General features: G+C 32.4%; 1 protein-coding gene across 1 annotated transcript in view; it reads left to right on the plus strand.

Moving 5' to 3' along the window:
• The first annotated feature begins 1,361 nt into the window (after positions 1–1,361).
• CNTNAP2 (contactin associated protein 2) overlaps positions 1,362–21,334 on the plus strand; it is a 2,632,466-nt gene continuing 2,612,493 nt past the window's right edge. Inside the window, exon 1 of the mRNA XM_031941247.1 lies at positions 1,362–2,506. Coding sequence (XP_031797107.1) covers positions 2,410–2,506 — 97 coding nt within the window. The 5' untranslated portion in view covers positions 1,362–2,409. The remainder of the gene's footprint in view (positions 2,507–21,334) is intronic.

Below are 21,334 nucleotides of genomic sequence, written 5' to 3' on the forward strand. Positions count from 1 at the left end.
TTATATGCCCATATTAGGAAAAAAGGAGAGCAAATTTCACTGAATGGCCACTTATATTTTTAGTGAACATATCTTAGGATACCATTTAATATTGCTAAGCAATTATCTGAAGAGAAAAAGATGTCATGATTTTTTCTGTTGTCTGTTACAAGAAACTTAAATCCATATGTGTTGCTTGAGGTACCCATTACTGAGATTGTTAGGGAAAGGACTGATCTTTTCTCTAGCTCTCTTTTTGTCTTTATTTTCATTTTGGAAAAAAATATTTTATAGTAATTCTTTTTATTCTTTCCCTTCTAAGAACTAGTAAAGCTGCAGAGACACTGCAATAATTGATTAATATGAAAAGTTGTACTTTTCTTTTTTTGCTCACCTCAGATTCCTTTTCATTCTCACAAGTGATCAGTGGCATGTCTACTCCTAAAGATTCTATCTGTATTGAAAAAAATCATATTAGAAAATGATATTTTAAGAGATTTTTAAATCTTTTGAAATATACATGGTAGATTAGTTTTGATCAGTATGACCATAGGACATGAAGATGCAGTTTTTGCCATTTATCTATTTCTTAGCCAATTCCCAATATTGTACCTAAGCCTGAAGTTCTCACACTAACCAACTATAAAACATAAAAAAAAAGTATAGTTCCTCTTATATAGGCCTCCCAAGAATCTTTATTTAGAGGAGCAAAAACTATGTTGGGTCAATAAAGTCAGTGGATAGATTTGTTTTGCATGAAGAAATATGTACCAGAAATCTTGTATGAATACTGAAAGTCTCTATAGAGGGTATGCTACTGGGCTACCAGGTGTGGTTTTGGGGAGTGGTGATAATAATTGATTTGTGATTGAATGGTAAAAACTAGGACTTCCTCTATTCCACAGAGATTGCTGTAAATCAGATCTTCTATCTAGATATCTTTCTGGGGAGTAAGCTCGTGTCCATGCCTGTTAATAGTATATTTATTTATGCCAGGTTTGTGTTTTGTGGGCTCACCGTACTTGAGTGCAGTTTTGTGGGCATTGGTGTGTGCTTGATATGTTTGCATGTGTATATGAGTATGAATTAATTACATATTGAAAACATCTGCATTAGCGGCTTCTGCAGTCCTAGCTCCTCCAGTTGGGATGTTCGACTCTGTGTTAGGACCACTCGGAAGACCTGCCTGCCTGTCGGACGCCTGATTGTGGTTCTCGGGAGGTTGGAGCTCTGGGAGCCTGTACCATCTCCATTCGATTGGGAGGGGAGAAGAAAAACAGAAGTCATCTGGGGTAGGGGTGGGGGAGGGTGGGTCCCCTCTTTTGAAGCCCATTGGGGGCATTTGGCATAGGGGGCGTGCAACAACAACATCAAAAAAGATTACCAAGCGATTCTCCCAACTTCAGCACCAGGGACAGCTCAGCGTTTCCAAAGCCTTTGCTAGAGAGGCCAGCTTCCTTATCCTTCTCCCTTCCCAAAGCCTAAGGACTCAGGCCCTTCGGCTTCATTCTCCTCTGATTTTTTGCTTCAAAGCGAGGCAAAGGGAGGGGAGAAGGGTCCTGACAACCGGAGGGGTACAGTAAGAAGGAGGAAGAGGAGGAGGAGCCGGGGAGGAGATAGGAGAAGGAGAGAGAAGGGAGGGTTTTCCCACCCCACCCCCCTCCTGCTCTAGCTTGGGTTTGCAGGCGCCAATGCTTGCTGCTGCTACTGCTGCTGCTGCTGACGGCGGCAGTGTTTCCTCCTCCTCCTCTAGCTGCTGCTGCTCCCGCTGCTGAGGGAGAATGAGGGATCCTGGGGAAGGGGAGAGCTGAAGCGGGAGTGTCTGCCTGAGGGAGAGAGCTTGTGTGTTTAGCTGTGTGTGCGTGGCTAGAACACTACTTATATCACATATATATATATGCATACATATATATTTATATATCTCTGAGCTGAGGGATTATTTGAAACCTTTCTTGGTCGCGCTGCTCAGTGGAGAGAGAAGCGCTCTCCTGCAGTGGTAGAAGCAGCAGAGGCAGCACTATCCCTCTCTCCCCTCTTTTTTTTTTCTTCTTTTGCATCCTCTTTTTTCTTCTCCCCACTTCCTTCTATGGTTTTTGGAGGAGGGAGTAGGGTGTTTGTTGGGTTTCCCCACCCCCCCCCCCTCCTTCTTTTGGCAAATCCCTTCCTCATGACATTACACAGGCTTGTTGCGAAAGAGGCAAATACCCATTACTGAGGGAGAGAGGACTCACTCTACTGCTCCGCGCCCGAGAGGACTAGAGATTGGAGGAGGAGCGGGGGAACGAAGAGGAAGGGGCTTGGATTCATCCTTTATCTGGGAGCAACGCACCTTCCTACAAGAACAAGACAGACAGACAGCGAAGTGGAGGGACCTTTGTCACGGCTATTCTGCAGTGAGCACTGGTAGTAGAAGGAGCCAGGAGCGGAAGGATGGTCATGGTCTCGCGAACCGGCTGCGGGGCAGCTCTGTTCCTTTGGATTTTGAGCAGCATCAGCTGCAGAGCCTGGACAGCGTCTTCCACTTCCCGTAAGTAACCCCGTTGCTTCTTTCCTGGTGGTTTTTTAACCTGAAGGGTTTCTGTGTCGCATTGATGTTATTCCACCCTGTGTATCAACTCCAGAGTGCGTCTGCCGTTCTTTCCCCTTGATTTGTGTATGTGTCTCTGCTGTCACGCACTTGCAGTCACTGCAGCAGAGAAACTCCAAAACCCAGCGCTCCAGCTTTGGAGGGGGAAGAGATTTTGACTGGATGATGTTGCTGGAAAGTTGGTGCTGGCATTAGAGAGATAATTCACTGCACCTGCTTGGTTCTAATGGTGCTAGTTTGGAAAACAGCTGCATGGAAGTTCTTCCTCCACTTCCTTGGGTTTTTAATACATCAGTGGCTCATTGAAATTGACTTTGGTAGCCCATGAAAAGAAAAGTGATACCCAAAGCAAGTTGGTATTTAGGCGTTTATATTTTAATGAAGATTTACTTTCATATGGTCAGAACACTAGTTTGTAGAGTGCAATTTGGATTACCCACGACGTTTTACTTTTGCTTTCTTCTAAATAAAACGTGATGCACTTTTGGGATTTCCTTGTTAAGACTGAAGAGCGTGAAACTAAAAACAGTAGCTAGAATTGCTCTAACTTATTTGCACAGCTTGAAGCTAATGCATCATGGGCATGTAATTCAGGGCAGAGGTATAATTTCTTTTCTTTTTCTTTCTTTCTTTTTTATTAGATCAGTAATGTTACATTGCATGAGTTTCTTAGAAAGGCTTTCAGGTAAATGCCACTACTGTACTTATGCCTCTAGGTTGGCTAGCCACATAGACTGCTCATCTTTTCATTACGTTTGAATAAAATGGAACACATCAACTCAAGTTCTGCATTGCTTTTCTAGAGCATACTGCACCGAAAGAGAAGAGGCATGGGCTCTTCTTTTGTTTCACTAGGAGTTTAGTGCTTCAGATATTTTGTTGTATGGGTCAAGTTTCTAGATTTAAAGGGATTTGGGGAAAATTTATGTGCAACAAATATTAAATGTCTAAATGGATGAGTGGGCATATAGAAGGTAATTAGAGAGATTTGGGATCTGAAGAAAAAAGTATTTTTTATTTGGAGAAAAAGTTAATTTGGTTTTCTCTATTTACCATACATATGTATGGTAAACACATCTCTGTTTATTGCTGTAAAGTTTGCAATGTGCAATAATGAAATGTTACAGTACTAAACATTTTGTAAAGTTTATGTCTATCACTGTCAACTTTAATTTATCTTCATTGAAACATTGAACATCCAAACAATTATAGGACCTTATGAATAACTACACTACATTAAAATAATCTATTATAATGGTATGTTTTGAATAGCAACTATAGTTGTATTTTTACGACTTGCTTTTGGTAGAGGTATAACATAATATTTTAAGATAATGATTGACTTATTGGTATAATTGCTTAAATTGAGAAGTTTTGTAAAGTTTTCATTAAAAATAGAACTTTAAAACTCAATATGACATTTTAACTTTATGACAAATAGGTAGAATATTACAGAAATTGTGAACATGTGATTCTTAGGGTCTGTTTCTTTATTGAAATGCAACTAGAGCATTAAACTAATGTAATTTACAAAATAAGTGCTTATGTTATTTCATATTCTATAATTCATCCAGAGAAACATATTTGTGCATTGTGGGATTTTCCCAAACATAAATTAACTATGATTTGGAATGTTTCAAGTCTGTTTTCTATATTTTCCCAAACTTACTCAAGTTTTCTTAAGCTTTTAGATGTAGTTCTCTGCATCCATCAGTTGTAATGAATAAATGGGAAATTAATTTTCCAAAAATAGAATGAGAACCAACATTTTAGTCCATTTGACATGTAACTTTAATATTTGACTTCACATAACTACTAGATAAGAATATTATGAGAAAATACATACTTTATGTTTCACATTTAGAATCTGATATTCAATTTAGTAATTTGTAAGCTTATTGAAATTATTGCTTTTTTTGTACTTACCAGGAAAGTCTATATGACTGCATACTATCTTTTTCTTTTAATTATTTTTTGCAATAGAACATATATGAGTCTGATAGATACAACTTTTTTCAGTTGAACTAAAACTGTCATCTCCAAAACAGATAAGTTTTATTTTCCAGAAGTCAATATGAAAACTCAAATAGTTCCTGAAGATATACCTACTACTTCACATTTTCTTGATCTGGATATTTATACCTCCAAAATTCTGTTTAAAATTATGTACAGCTATAAGCGTATGCAGAATGTGCCCTTGAGAGTTAGTACATTGAATGTAGAATAAAATATTGTTAACTACTTGAATCAAGGATAATGAACAACTCAACCAGGAGAGGTCATCAGAAGACAAAAAGTAACATGGAAAAAATCTAAGTTTAATATTTTTATTCTGTCATTACTTTCTAATTATTATAGTTTCACTAATATAATATTCTAGCTCCAATAACTTTGGAATATAATATATAATAATGTTTAGCTATTCATTTTTGATAAAATATGAAACAGTTTGAAAGTTATTCTAGTTTATGACTTGATTTTCCTTCTACTTTATGTAAATATATTGAATAAAATAACTTCTAACTCTGTTTTGCATTTTCCTTAATTAATAAAATTTTGAATATACTTAACTAAATTCAATTCTGTGATAAAATTTTCCCTTATTTTTAATGATGAATTATATGAAGCTGATATTTGGTCTACATATTCAGTTCTCTTTTCTATACATACATAGATTATACATGTGAACTTAATTAAAGCCTTTTAATTTTATGGACTTTAGTAAAAGAATTTGAACTTTATTTCAAAGACTGCATTTATGAAGTTCAAAGTGAAGATGTGCTCTTAGTCACTTTTTATCAATTCTCAAAGCAGGCTGCTTTATTTAGTTTTACTGACTACATTGATCACATTATTTTGATAATGGCCGGTTCTCCAGATTACTTTCTATTGTAAAGAGGCCCTAGAGTAGAATTTAAGTAATGGCATGTAGTACTTATAAACATTTATGCAGTATAATTTGGTCAAAGTCTCTATGTTTTATATAGATGTGGATTGGTGTGTGTGTGTGTGTGTGTGTGTGTGTGTGAGAGAGAGAGAGAGAGAGAGAGAGAGAGAGAGAGAGAGAGAGAGAGAGACAGAGAGACGGAGGGAGGGTGGGAGGAAGGGAGGGAGGAAGGGAGGGAATGTATAGGGAAAATTGAGAAAATTTCATGTATATCAGTTATATTTTTTAGCAACTTTCAAATGATTTAAGTACTAATTTATAATGACTTTGTATCTGGTTATTTTCCTTCTTTTAAAATTACTTCTTATCCTCAAATAGTGCCTCTCAAAAGTATAAATTAAAGTACACAATGTAGAGAGCTAATATGAAAATAAATTTTGTGAATTCATCTTGAGCTTGAGCTCAAATAGTCATTCCTTGTTTAAAGAGAACATTTAACACAATGCAGTGTTTTATTCTGAGTGAATTAATTGTTGGATAACAGGCGGTACTTTATTTACTCACTCTAGACTGATGACCATACAGGAAAATTGTTATTTACTTATTAGAGGGAAATGTGCAATCTTGGTCTCATTATAGCCACTGACACCCAGGAGAAAGGAAGCTCTTTAGACAAATATAGGGATCTGGTCATTTCATCTCAATAATTTTAGATAGTTAAATATTTTTTTAAAATCTCTTTTTAAATTTTGATTTTATATTTAAATATATGGAAATTTTATTACATACCATTTTATTTGACCTGTAGTGTCAAAGCTATTTAAGACTTCAAATCATGTCTTTTGTCCTTTGATTGCCAGGCATATTATCAATATCATAGTTTTATTTCTTATGGTAAATTTATTTCAATGAAGAAATATGTCTCTCTATTTTTCTCTCTATTTCCTATCGATCAAGCTTACCATAGTTCTTATGTTGAATTTGTAGGTATTTTTGTCTTAAGAAATTTAAAATTTATGAACCCTGAAATCCCCTAGGGGGCAGGCATATCAACTGATATTCAAAAGATTGTTTGAATACTTTCTTTCCCTACCTCTGAGGTAGATTTGTACAGATATTCCAGTACCAGATCCATAACCTGGGAAAGCCTCTAACTAATTTCTCATTCAAGTGAATCTGTATTCTCATTTCAAATATTATTCATGATAGGTTTATGTCTTCTACAGCAATTATTTCACTCAAGGACTTATCAGACTTCATGGATTACAGACAAATAATATTCAATTTCAGTATTTTTCCCTTCAGTGCTGACTCATTCTATTCTGAGTTTTATTTTATTGCTTCTCACTAGTTGAAGGCTCTAACAATAGAGAGCATGTGTTGATGCAATTTAAACTTCAGAACTACAATGTTAAATGAAATAAGTCGAGTGCCATACTGATTCTTCTAGACCATCTGTACTTTGAATTGGATGTTGGTATTTCCAGAGAAATGAAAATTGTAAGAGCAAATGGATGATTAAGATTACTTAGATTTCACCCAAGGGAAGAATTGGGGAGGAGTACACACATGTGATAGCCAATGAATGTGAGAAAAGAAAAACAAGTCATTATATAATCTTTAGTTCTTCAATATTAAATTGAAAATGAAGTATTAATTTAACATTAAATAGTAAGCGGATATTCTGCTTTGTAAAAAGGTGCATTTATTTCAATTAGAAAAAGTCCTTTGATCAATTAGATCTGAATATCAGTTCCTATATTTCTCATGACATATCTAGAAGACTCCACATGTTTTAGCTGTGGCTGCTGACATCAAATGCATTTTATATGTAGTTAAATGGAACCTTATAGGTAGCATATCTGCAGATGCTCCCAGTGACTTAGCACTTTCCTGGATTGCTTTGCATGTTTTGTTTTTAAATTCAGTTGTTATGCTGAAATACTGCTGTTTTTCATGTTTTGTTTTGTTTTACTTTTCTTTATGCAGGTGCACAACATAATGATGTAAAATAGTGTGAGCAATTTTTAGTAGATAAATGATCTTTGATCTTAACTGAATAGATAACTCCCTATATGGGAGCTTCCTCTACCAACACAGGTTATAATCCATAGGTTACAATCTATCTCTGACTTAATAGAGAAGCACTTGTGAGTTATTGAGACAAATAGATATCATGACTATTGAAATCATGAATCTAATCAGTGTCAGAGACAGTTTGTTAAACTAGTTCTAGTTCTTTCTGACTTTAGTACTCTATTATGCTGTCTCTCTCTCTCTCTCTCTCTCTCTCTCTAAATGCACATTTTCATGGAAGAGCTGGATCACTGTGTAGTTTTATTCTTGCTTAGACTCTTGGAGCAGAACTGTTCTCCATCCGTAATTCATGATTAATATTATTGTTGAAAAACTTAAATATGCCAGATAAAAATGAAGACATTCCTAGTTAGTGATGACACAAGCCCAAGGTTAGTCTCAGTTTTCCATTAAGAAAGCAAGTACACTACAAACATCCATGAACACTCTGATTGTTACATGATATTTTTGTTCTTTTCTATAATCCTGAAGGTTTAAGAGTTTTAGTTTATTGATTCGTTTTTTTAAATTTGCAATCTGTACAATTTAATGTTATTTTTTAACAATTTAAATTATGTTGTCTTTTCTCCACTATTATAACTTTTGAACATGAATTTGTTAAGAGAATATTTTGTTTCACTTTTCTATATATAATTTATTATTACAACTAAAAATTCACTGATTTTTTATTTTATTTTATAGCTCTCTAGACTTTAAAACTTCCCCTGATAGGAGGAAATCTGGAAATACAGATGTATATGCTTGGCTATGAATTTACTTGCTCAAAATATCATATTTTTGTATTATATAAAAGAGTTGAAGAAATATAGCAAAGCTCTTGAGGCTCGTATTCTATATTTTCTTTGTAAGTTAGTTTGAAATAGTCTTCTATACATGAACAGTCATATTACTTCCATTATTGTTTCTACACTTATAAAGGTGTTAAAATTAGATTCTAAGCCCTACTAGGATTTTATTTACAGTGGGAAAAAAGTCCCAAAATACATTCAAGATTTTTCTTTCAGAGGTACTTCTTATCTCTTCCTTTTCACTAGAATTGTGATCCAGGATTGTGAATCATAGAAAATGGCATGGAAGTTACTAGGGCCACCTGTTGTAAGATATATAAATCTTGCATTGCTTCAGTTCAACAAGGATATGGCAATATCTCTTGTTACATTAGAAATAGCACTGAAATTCTACATAATGTAGCCAGTTATATATTGGATCAGAATTTCCTACTAACCTTCATTTTGATTTCAGAAAAATGTTCTTCCAAACTCTTTTAAGGCTGAGAAATATATAAATTTATAAACTGGATTGACCAAGATCATAGTAACAGATGTTACATGACAGTGGTTATCCAAAAATATTTTGTCACCCTGAAATTCTCTCAAAATAACAATTTGCTTGAGCTTCATTAATTTTTCATGTAAGTAATTAATACATGGAAAATTACAATCATAAGAATGAAGATATACCTTAAAATAGAAGACAAAGCAAATAGTTTCTGGCTTATATAACTGATAAATCTGAGAAGACTTCTAGTCTTGAAAGTCATGTTACAGGTAACTTTAGCCACATTTCCAAGACATGAATAAAAGGCAAATATTTTATTTTTATTTTTTGAGGCAATTGGGTTAAATGACTTGCTAGGGGTCACATGGCTAGTAAGTGTTGAGTGTCTTATGCTGGATTTGAACTCAGATTCTCCTGACTCCAAGACTGATTTACTATCCACTGTACCATCTAGCTGCCTGAAGGTAAATAGTTTTAAATGAAAGAGTATATTCAATATGTTGTGTGAATAATGTGGTGCCTTTTAAAACCAACTCACAACATAGAGGAGAGTTAAATATACATTGGTTAAGTTTTTTGATAAGGAAATTTTAAGTAAGGATTTGGTCATTGGTTTTTCTTCCAAGTTCATTTTAGGATGATTTTTGTAGGGGCTTTAATAAGTCATAGTGGGCATGTCTATGTGTTTATACCATATTATATATGTATGTACATGTATATTCACAGAAATATGTGCATGTATATATGTGTGTACATATATATTTGTGTGCATATAAACACAAACATATATGAACACAGATCCACTCCATATAAATTGATTGAACATATAACATATTGATTAAACATTTAAATTGAACCTAGGAATCTAAGCAGAACAGATTTATTGTTAGTTGTTATAGTTTAACATTTATTAATATATAGGTAATGAACTGGGTTAATAGAATATTCTTTCATTCTTTAAATTATATGATGCTAAGTGGAACCTGGTATTTCTTCAGACCTGTATAGCTAACTTGTCATTATATAAAATTTATTTTCAGATATTTTAAACGCTTGATTTCATGCCAATTTGTTATCCTAAATATATTCAAGTTTTAAACAAATATATTGTTTAAGATAAAATAACTTTGATGTTTCAGTCTAAGAAATTTTTTAAGCTAAGGATCATAGAATGTATATAAAATTCTTATTGGCAGCTTTTCCCAAATAATTTTTATTTTATAGATAAAATCACTATTACAATATTATGAAAATTTTAAGTCTCTGTGAACTAAGGAAAATCATAAGATACTATAGTCTCTAACATATTTTATCACCATATTTCAGGATATTACAAATCATAGTCTTAGGACTAGAAATGAAAAAGAACATCAGAAGCTCTCTTTTCCAATTACCTCATTTTAAAAGTAAGGATACTGTAACCTAGGAAGACTGGCCAAGATCATACAGGTTATATAAGAATTACAAGCAATACATGACTCCAGATCTTCTATAGAATTTTTTTTCCTTTATGTTAAAGCATTTCAATTTTTGTTTGTTCCTTTGTTGTTATTTTTGCTTACATGGGTTTTTAAATGTTTTTAGTGCCATATATTATATCAATATGCTTTCTTTTTGTAAATGTAAATGAAGACACCTTGTGTTTTCCATAAACATTCCTTGAACAGGATATCATCAAACCTATAATACCTCCTTAACCACCCCACTCATATAATCCTTATTTTCTTTCTAGGCTTAGATCAAGTAGTATATCATTTGTGAATCTTTGCCCAAACTCCCTACTATTGCTCTCTGAACCATAAATTATTTTGTATTTTCTTATCTGTGTGCGTTCTTTTTCATTTATGTTTTTAATTTTTAATTCCAGAATCCAGAAAATTGCCAAATGCAGAGAAAGCATCTAATACATCCTTGTTGAATAAACATATGTACATATATGCATATTTGTAAATGTTGAATAAGTAAATTAAATAGAATATATGCAATACAATAAATGAAGAAAAGATGAATGATTTAGCATCAGAGAATCACAAATTTGAAGGAATCTTAGAGATCATTTAGACCAGTATCATAATTTCTCAAATGAGGAAGCTAAGAATGATTTAACCCAGCCCATATATTTGAGAAAAAAACTTGTCCATGTCTCAGATTTCCTAATTCCCAGTTAAGTGCTCTTTCAACTCTTCATTGCCAATTCTCAAGTGTATTAAGAATGTTTAATATAATTGATTTATGTTTTGTTACATATAAAAAAAAGATGATACCCTTTTTTCTAGTAGTATTGGTGATTTTGGGACTATTTTATTATCAATCAATATAGAATGAATATATGGTTTTATCTATATAAGGTCTGCTATTACCCATTGGTCTTTAAATATATGGTTTGACCCCTTTGATATCCTATAAAGAAATTAAAATGAATTTACATACATCAAATAGAAATATTTTTGATATTATGTAGGTAAAAGAACAATGGTACAAGAATTGTCTTACAATTCAGAAAGCCATAGGCCTAGTTCTAAAAATGAATTCCATTGTTCTGCCACCAGTTATACTCATGTCCATTACTTATTGAAAGAGTAACTTTAAGTATGTTATTTACTTCAAACAATTCAACTTCAGTTTTACCACCTGAAAATTGTAATAAATGAATTAGATGATAAAGTAATATGTCCCAAAACTTTTATTTTGGAAAATATTCTCTGGTACAAAATTTTCATTGTGTATGGTTAGAAATTCTTGTCATCAAAGTTATTTTTAATATAGAGTTTAACACATTATCTATGAATTATAAAATGTTAAAAAGTTAATTTCTTTTCCCCCTATGTGTTCTTGTTCTGTGTCTTTCTCTCTGTGTGTGTCTCTGTTTCTGAATATCTCCTTCTGTCTGTCTGTCTCATTTACTGAATTCTGATCACATATACCTAGATATGCTGATTATTCCTACTTTAGCTCAAAGAACCAGTTAGAATGAGTTCAATGTGTTTGCTTGTTTTTCTTGAAGCATTCAATTTCAGTAAACATTCCTGTTATAGATATATGTATTTTTGTTTCTGACTTTTATTAAAATCATATATTAGTTATTCTTATTAGAAATACAAAAGTGGACTTTGTTATATAAATATGAATCTCTAGAAACTAACCTATGCCTGGAGGACACTTGTGAATCTTACTACCATCTCTAAATCATAAGGCATTGATCTCTTGACTTTTGTGAAACAGAATTTTCTTAAAAGTTAAATTCTAGGTTCCCAGATTAAGAAATCTTGACTATTCATTGGAATTTGTTTCACTCCTTTTTCCTGAATGCTATTTACCATATATTACCTTCATGATATATCTTAAGCCTATGATGACCTTTTAATATAGTTAAAATATATTTATCTTTGTTTTTGTCTTAAATTCTATATAATAAAACAATTATAGGCATTATTTAGAATGCAGAAATTCACAATGATGCATATGGGGCAAAGTATGTTGTATTTATGGGACTTGGTCTCAGCCTTCACACCAAGATGAAAGATGTATTTCATTAAGTTGGAGGTGGAGTTGAGAGTCATGTGTAGAAACTACATTTTGTGATTAATAAACTATAATGCATTTTTATCACCCCTGGGACTTAAACTGTGGTATTGATATGGAATGCTCTATTCTAGCTAGCTGGGGGTGGACAAGCAAATAGCTTTGTCCCTTGAATACATGTTCTCTTTGGGTCCCCTGCCTATTTAGAGTTAGGACTAACCAATTGCCAGATTTTGCAAGTAGAGCTAAGGGGATCAATATGAGCAGAAGAGTGGTAGAACATAGAGATCACAGTTGTATCACCTGTTCTGGGCCTGGTAAAATTAAAATATTTTTTAAATGGAGGTTAATGTACAATCAAGGAAAGACAGATATTGGTAAGATATTCATCATAACAAAAGCTTTGATAGATGAATAATGAATATGGTGATGACCATCTCTTGGACTACTGAACACAAATTTAGCTCTTACTTTTGGTTGGTTACTTCATAATAAATAAATGCATACTGATTCTATTTTAAGCATATTACAGTCATGATAAAATCATAATTTGTGTAGATTTTCAGACAATTGGGGTTATATTTTCTTTGCTCCATTCTACATCTATATTTATTTCTATAGATAGAAATAGGTAAGAAGTAGGTAAGGTATAGGATAGAAGTAGGCAGCTAGATTTTTTCTTTCTAGGTTGAATTGATTTGGGAGCTAATCATTAATATAGTTATAAATTCACATAAATTATTGGCTTTTCTATAATTCTTGTTCATGTTAGGGATCACTTTCAGAGGAAGGAGTCTGTAAGTCATTATTAATAATGACTGGATTGTAAGGTTCTTCACACAATATACATAGCATTAACTCACTTGTTTCTCAGAATGCTTCAGTAACATCCATAATATAGACCTTATTATTTCCATTTGAAATTTATATAACTAATGTTCAGAATCATTAGTGATTTTTCCATAATCATACAGCCACAATAGTACACTCAAATGATATTCAGACCTTATAATCAAGTCTACTACACTTTTCATTATTCAATGATACCTCCTTACTTTTAGGAATTAATTTTTTAGTAACTAAATTTAACAATACTTCAAACACTTGTCAAGTGAAAGGTTAGAGTATATGACATACACCTCTATTTTCAAGCAACTTATCCCTTAGGCAATTAAGATCCCTATTTCAGTGGCAACTTTGTTTCATTTCATTTCTTTGAGTTTTGAAGTCCTCACTTTAGTAGTGTTTTTTTTTTTAATGTCTCATAATTGCTAATGGTGGGAAAGAAAAAATAACCATGGAAACTATATACATAAAAAGGGACAGTTACAATTTTCCCATCACACAAACTTCATAATATATTGTAAGTATAATTTCTATTTTGTTTTCAAACCATAGATAATATGGATGGAAAATCAATTATGCAGTTGAGCTCTCTCGTGCTAAAAAATAAAGTAGGATGCTTAAAGCCAATTTTGATTCTTTCTCCATTTAACTTTACTAGGGTAATAAGGCTTATTATGAGTTGGACTTGGGTATTTTCCATAGTTGATTGCAAAATACATGAAAAGGACTAAAATAGTAAAAATAATATTGAAGCAAAAAGTTATTGATATATCTGTTGAGCTTATATGAAAAAAAGAAAGTATTTGAAATAAATATATAAAACGAGTCACCAATAGCTGATTTTTCCCAGACATAGACACATAAGCCTCATTTACAACATTGATAACTTCTTACATATTTTATAGTTTAATTTTAGCATCATCTTCATATTACTATAGTCTATATACATAGTCATATTTGATAAATGCTACTTGAATCACACAAATATATTATCAAGATAATATGATTTGTTTTTCCTCTAATATTCTTTTCACATTGTTTTGTATATATACTTAGACAAATGTATCATTTGTGAAAAATTTTGATAAGTTTTATAAATGTTAGAGTAATTTTTGATAGCTAATCACATTTCTCCCTCAATGTGAAATTAGAATACATTAATGGAATGCTGATTTCAATCATGGTGATACTAAATTTTTAAAATGTAGGGTCAACACATTATAGAGAGTGAAAAAATAACATTCTGTGACAAGGAAGTTTTTCATCATACATAGCTTTACTAGCTCTAATGTATCTCTACTTCAACTTCTATCTTACAATGATAGTATCATAATAATCTTCCTAAATCATGTTACTGATCTTGAAATTTAAGTCAATGAAGAATTTTTTAAAAATCAGTTATCTTAAAATGGAAGAAAGTATTTGGTGAAGTACCAAATTCCCAATTGTTGGAAAAATTCATATGGTTCATGAGATGGCTCATGGGAGATCAGAATATATGAGCTTTACCTTCCTTCCTATGGATCCCATTCATGGATGTATCATTATTCTGTTTTTGCTAAAAAAAAAAAAATGTTTTCCTACTACTTCCAAAAATGAGTTCTAATTCTCTTAAACATAATATGCAAAGCCTTCCATTTTCTTGCCTCACTTTTACTATCCTTTAGAGCTATGCTCTAAGTAGTTAAAAAAAAAAAGTTCTGAATCTGCTGTCAGGAAGATGAGTTCAAATGCTACTTTGTTGTTGTTGTTATTCTTCTTCATCTTCTTCCTCTTCCTCCTTTCTCTAATTTATGCTGCACTGTTCATTCTTAATTTTTAGTCCCATTTGTGCATTTGCTCCAAAGACAAATGTATGCCTTTCCATTATTGTTCATTTTGTACGACATCTGTCCATGTCATCCCATAATTCACATAGGGCCATCAGCTCAATATGCTTTTAAAGCATATTACAACCTATTGAAAGTATGAGGATATCAATGGAACTCCCAGACTCTTCACAAGTTATCTTTTACTTTTCCCACATTACCTATCTGTATTTTTTAAATTCATGCACTTATTTTAAGATATCATTTACACAACTTTTTTCTATGTAATTACTAGTTGTAATGTTTTGCATCCTATTCATGCATACTTTGGATCATGATAAAATTATATGAAATCAGGATAGCATAAATTTAACAAGATTAATTGTTAACAAGATAACAACCTTGCTGAATTTACCTTTATACTTGTGCTTTTGATTAAGACTCTTTGCAAAAACTGCATGGAAATTTATATATAATGTACATATATACATATGTGTATATGTGTGTAATTATTCATGAATATACTCTGATTTCATTATCTTGATCTGGTGATTTCTTTTCGATATGTCTTTATGAATAGAGCAGATGATAAATAATCAATCAATTTGACATAATTAAAAGCTTACTGAGAGAGAACCTATACTTAAAAGTCAATCAAGGTACTTTATTTTTAAACTAAAAACTTGTTCCAAGGTGTTATAAACTGTGATTTTTGTAATTAGAAGATCTTTAGAACTGGAACAATGATCCACAGAGATAAGTGTTTTAATTTATCTGACTGGTCATTTGATCCAATGACAAATTTCCTAGGAATATATTTTTTAATTTTCTCGTTTTTAAAAAAATACTGATATTAAGTTGAAAAATTCTTTCTTTGGGTGATGCAAGTAGGAAGATAAGAAGCAATTTTTAGTAGCAGGCTGGCTTTAAAGTCTTTAAGAATTGCTTTCAGAGTCTGCTTCTTACATATACCAGCTGTGTGACCATGAAGTCTTTTTAAAATCCCCCTTCTTCAGAAACTCTCTGTTTTTGAGTTACAAATAAGTTATCAGTGTACATGAGTAGAGAGTTTTTTTATTGGAAATTCTTCACTTATTAATATAACAAATTCATATTCCTCTGACCAAAAATATTAAAGCTATATTATTCTTGGCATAGAATCAAAGAAAGTAAAGAAAATAATTGTTTTGTTTTTTACTTTTTATCTTTTTGGTGATTTAATTATCTCCTTTGCCTACATTCTTGTTGTTAAAATCTAATCATTGGCTTCATCCCTAAAAATTATATTATCTTAAACTAAAAGCTTTATCTTTTAAATATGTTGTGAATATTGACAAACAAGAATTTGATACTTGCAAAGTATCCTTTTTCACTTCTTTGATACTTGCAAAGGTGAATATTTGTAATTAGTAGTCAAAACACTTGTTAAATACTAATTATGATTTGTATTTTTATTCTTTAAACATTTTGGGAGGTGTTCTATGAATTTTTCTGAAAGAATTTTACATTCATTTCTGAACAAATTAAGGTAATTTGAATCAACTAAGAAGTATTTAATGTTAAACTGTTGTTCTTTATTGTCAGAATTCATGAAACATAGAATCTAGAGATCTATTATAGGAAACCCCTATGGTCAGAGAAAGACCCATTTTCCCCATAGAATGAATAGAAGACAAATTATAAAGTTTAAAATTAGACAGCAAAAATACAACTTTAAGAACTCACTCCATTATTTTAACTTTCTGAAAAGAGAAGACACATATAGAGGAATAAGAGAGATAAGAAGACTAGAAATGCAAAGCAAGTATATCCTTTTAGCTGACATTATAAATCTAGCAAGAGAACAGTTCATCTGTGGCTGAGACAGAGAAAAGCTATGAGCCATTGAATACTTGAGGACAAATTGTTAACAAGGCATTTAATGGAAAGTGGCCTATGAAGGATCTTAGTTCAAGATACACATACAGAGCCTATCTAGAAATTAGTATTCTAATCAAGAATGTGGATAAAATCAGAGCTTAATAAATGAAGATTGATTTTAATTCTTAAATTAGTCAGAAAGGTACATAATTACACCTTTGGATTTTTTCTTGAAAAAATTAATTTTAAAAACGTACTTCAATTTCCTTTTTTAATGCTTTGGCACTTTAATAATCCCTGTTATAGTTAGTTTTTAAGTTTCAAAGAGGCATTAAAAATAAGTAGGGAAGAGGCAGCTAGGTTGTGCAGTAGGTAGAGCACCAGTCCTTTAGTCAGGAGGACCTGAGTTCAGATTTGATCTCAGATACTTAACACTTCCTAGCTGTGTAGCTCTGGGCAAGTCACTTAACCCCAATTGCCTCAGGCAAAACAAACAAACAACTAAATAACTGTGGAGAAATCACCTTCAATATTAGCCTACTGTACTACTACCATTCCAAGTGATAATTTTACCTTGTTGTTGTTTTGTTGTTTTAGTTGTGTGTAGCTCTTGGTGACTCTGTTTTGGGTTTTCTTGACAGTGATCCTGGAGTACTTTACTATTTCCTTCTCCAGCTTATTTTTACACGAGTATATTTATCCACATAAGGATACTGGAGCAAACAGAATTAAATGACTTGTCCAACATTACATATCTAATAAGTGTCTAAGGACGCATTTGAATTCAGTTTTTCCTGACTCCTGCTCCATTTCTTAATTTATTATATCACCTTGCTTATTCTAAAATAAAGGCAAAAAACCCAAAAGGAAAAATGACTTTTGTGATTGCTATACTTCCAAACCTTACAAAATGAAATGATAACAATAGATTTGTAATCTTAAATATAAGGTAATGCAAAATTAAATTTTTTTCTAAAATTTAGAATATAAATTACACTATGAATTAAATAATTAAAGAAGTATTGGATTAGGAAGTGTTTAAAGGAATTTTAAAAGTTTCTTTAAAAACAAAACAATGAAGCCTATTTGGAAGACATGGCTCATGAGCAAGTTTCACAATGTCCAGCTTAGGTTTTCTCCTTTTCTTCTCACCTGAAATGAAGGATTCTCAAATGAGAATAGCACACTTAACAAATCCATATCTTTGAAAATAAAATAGAATAGAATGCTTGGGATTTAATTCAATGAAGAGGTTTTTTGTTTGGATGTTTGTACACACACACACACACTTATTTGGTTGTTTATACATACAACCAAACAAAAACACACATATATATGTATATATATATAATATATATATATATATATATATATGCTTCTTCAAGTGTCATTCATATTAGTTTTATTTCTTTAGTTACTTTTAAAAATGTTGCTCACAGATTTAGCATATTATAACAAGTGACCACTTTTTAACTTCTGTTTTATGTAGCTAAAAGCTTTATATTAGAATTAGTATACCTCTTCCATCACATGATAATGAAGATACAGTTAACTTGTCGAGGTAATTTATACAATATTACCCGGCTTTTTTGACTTGAAAAATTAAGAAATTTTTATTTTTTAAACATTTTGGGAGGTGTTCTATGATTTTTTTTCTGAAAGAATTTTATATTTATTTCTGAACAAATTAAGGTAAGTGATAGACGATAGTTTGAGAGCTTCATCATTTATAAAACTGTCTTTCAAAAGTATCAGGATTAGAAAACTATTTAAGACTGTTTATTGTCTCTTTGTTCAACATGAAATAAAATATATTCTTGTAGAGTGCATACCTTTTGGAGTTTCAGCCCTCTACATATTCTTAATTTTGATTTCCTAAAATATTCTCCCTTCTCAATACCCTTAACATCTTAAAATTACAAATGTCTAATAAATATTCAGGATGTGCTTAAAATGGAAAATTTGGTAGTTAATCCAGTACCTCTGGAGTCTCCCAAACACTGAACTAACTCTGGAAATGCATTAGTTTACCTCATTATCATGTGTATATTCCTGGAAAGTATACAGCCAGGATAAGTGAACTTTTCTGTAGCATTCAAAACTTTTCCATTTTCTGTAACTGAGGTTCCACATATGGATGATGCTATGCTGGCTGATAGAGCACCTATGTTTCCTTGGTGTTAATTGTTAGGCCAAAATTAGCACTAGAGCAGAGAATCAACCCATACTTTGTTGCGTCTCAGCTTCAGAGACTGCATGGAACACACAACCATATGCAAAAAATAACTAAAACATAAAATAATAGAATAAAAGAATGCACCCAAATTCCTTCCTTTTAGTCTTGGCTTGTGCCATGTTCTCTATCATTGAAGATGTTTGATAACATGGCTGAAAACATCAGGCTTAAAAGCTTTGGAGCAAGCACCCAGCCTTGTTTCATTCCACTGGTGATGAGCACAGTGCAAAAGCCTTGTCCATTATCCAGAATCTGAGCAAGCATCCTGTCATGAAACTGATATCCAATGCTGATGGGCTTCTCTGGGAAGCCACATTCTGACATAATTTTCCATAAGTCCTTGTGACTGATAGTAATAAACACCTCAATCTGACCTGAAATTGTGTACAGACTTCTGTTCTGTTCCTGGAATTTCTCCTGGAATTGTCAGGCAGTGAACACCCTATCAACCATTCGTTGGTCCTTTCTGGAACCACACTGACTCTCAGGTAGATCAGCATCTTCCAGGTGAGGGATCAGCCTATTAAGGAGGACACTATCAAGATCCCCGAAGTAATGACAGACAAACCCTTCCATGATTGTGACAGGATGATTTATTCTCTTTATCTTTGTAGAGATGGACCATAGAGACATCTTTGAACTCCTGTGGGATATTTTCCTCTTGTCACAGAACCTGAAAAATTACCCTTGGTTTTTGTATGAACAATGGATTTTCCCACCTTTAAATTTCAGCTGGTATAGAATCCACACCAATTCCTTTGCCATGTGAAAGGAACCTAATGGCATTGCCTGAACTAGGTTAGTATTTGAAAGTGCAGGAAAAAATATTAGACTGACTACCAAATAGAAGGTTTATAGATATGTTGTGCTACCATCTTTGTTGTATATCTGTAAAACCTGAACTGTATACCAGTTCCATACCAAAAAATTGAATTGCTTCCTTTTGAATTATCACAGGATGAGTCTGAAGATCATCTGGCAGGATAAGGCACCAGATACTGTAGTCCTTTCTCAAACTAAATTGTCAAGCATTCAAACTTTACTCAGAGAGCACAACTCTGTTGAGGTGGCCGCATTCTTTCAAACATCAAATATATACTTGCCAAAAAGATTATTTTGTGAAGAATTCACACAGAGCAAGAACTCACACGGTGGTCAGAAAAAGGTGATCCACCAATACTCTGAAGCTCTCTCTTGAGAATTTTGGATTTGACTGTGTGACATGAAAGATACCGGTACATCGTGATAAGCCTTCATCAGAGAAGAGACTATGTGAGAAAAACATAATTGAAGCAGCTCACAAAAATACATGTGCAAATTTAGAATCCACCTGAAATGTTCACATGGGCTATTTGTGCCGGACTCTTGGCATAATATTCCAAGCTGATATTGGTCTGATAAATCCCATTGTACCTTGACTCTAATGTAGTGATGTCATTTTGGTCCTCTCTGAAGATGAAGAACAACCAACTAACCTTAAGAAAGAATATAGTAATTTTAATTGTTGGACAGTTATATTTAACAAATGTTATAAAATAGTCCAAAATATTAAAATTTAAGATCTATAGAAAGATATTTGAACACAAATGCGAAGAAAAGAGTGAGATAAAACTATTTTTTTTATTTTAAGATATTGACATATCTTACATGTACAGTTTCATTCCGATCTCTTTTTGAAAGTATCATGGGACATTGTTTCCTCCATCAAGCTGGCATCCACAGGGATTTTTGTTAAGAGGCATTCATAGCTGGTGTTTATTCATTTATATGCTTATAATTATAGTATTTACAACATCTCACACTGTGCTTATTTTCTAAGTGTGCTGAACTTTCATAGGAGTATGCACAAATAATAAAACTAGAGACAAAACAATTCTTATATCTGCAATGCTACTTTCTTAGCATTAGACTCCTCATGACTGCATCAAAAGGATAAAGCAATGAACTTATCTAGAGCTACACATTATATTGAAAATTTCTGTGCTGGGTTATCTCATTGCTCTCCCTAGGTAAGATAGTTTTAGCTACTGCCAAGTAACACACTTTGAATATTTCAAGGAACTAGTCTTGTCCAACTCCTTAATACTCATAGCCAACTCACTTCTCAATAGGCTTCTTCTTTTATTCAACATTAACCATTTCCAAAACACATTTTGTTTGTTAACTTCACCAGCATTTCCATTTTTAGAAGCCTAAACTGAGAAAAGCTACTTGTTTTTACCTTGCTGAGAAAT

The sequence above is a fragment of the Sarcophilus harrisii genome, chromosome 5 (assembly GCF_902635505.1).
Source record: "Sarcophilus harrisii chromosome 5, mSarHar1.11, whole genome shotgun sequence".
Lineage (NCBI taxonomy): Eukaryota > Metazoa > Chordata > Mammalia > Dasyuromorphia > Dasyuridae > Sarcophilus > Sarcophilus harrisii.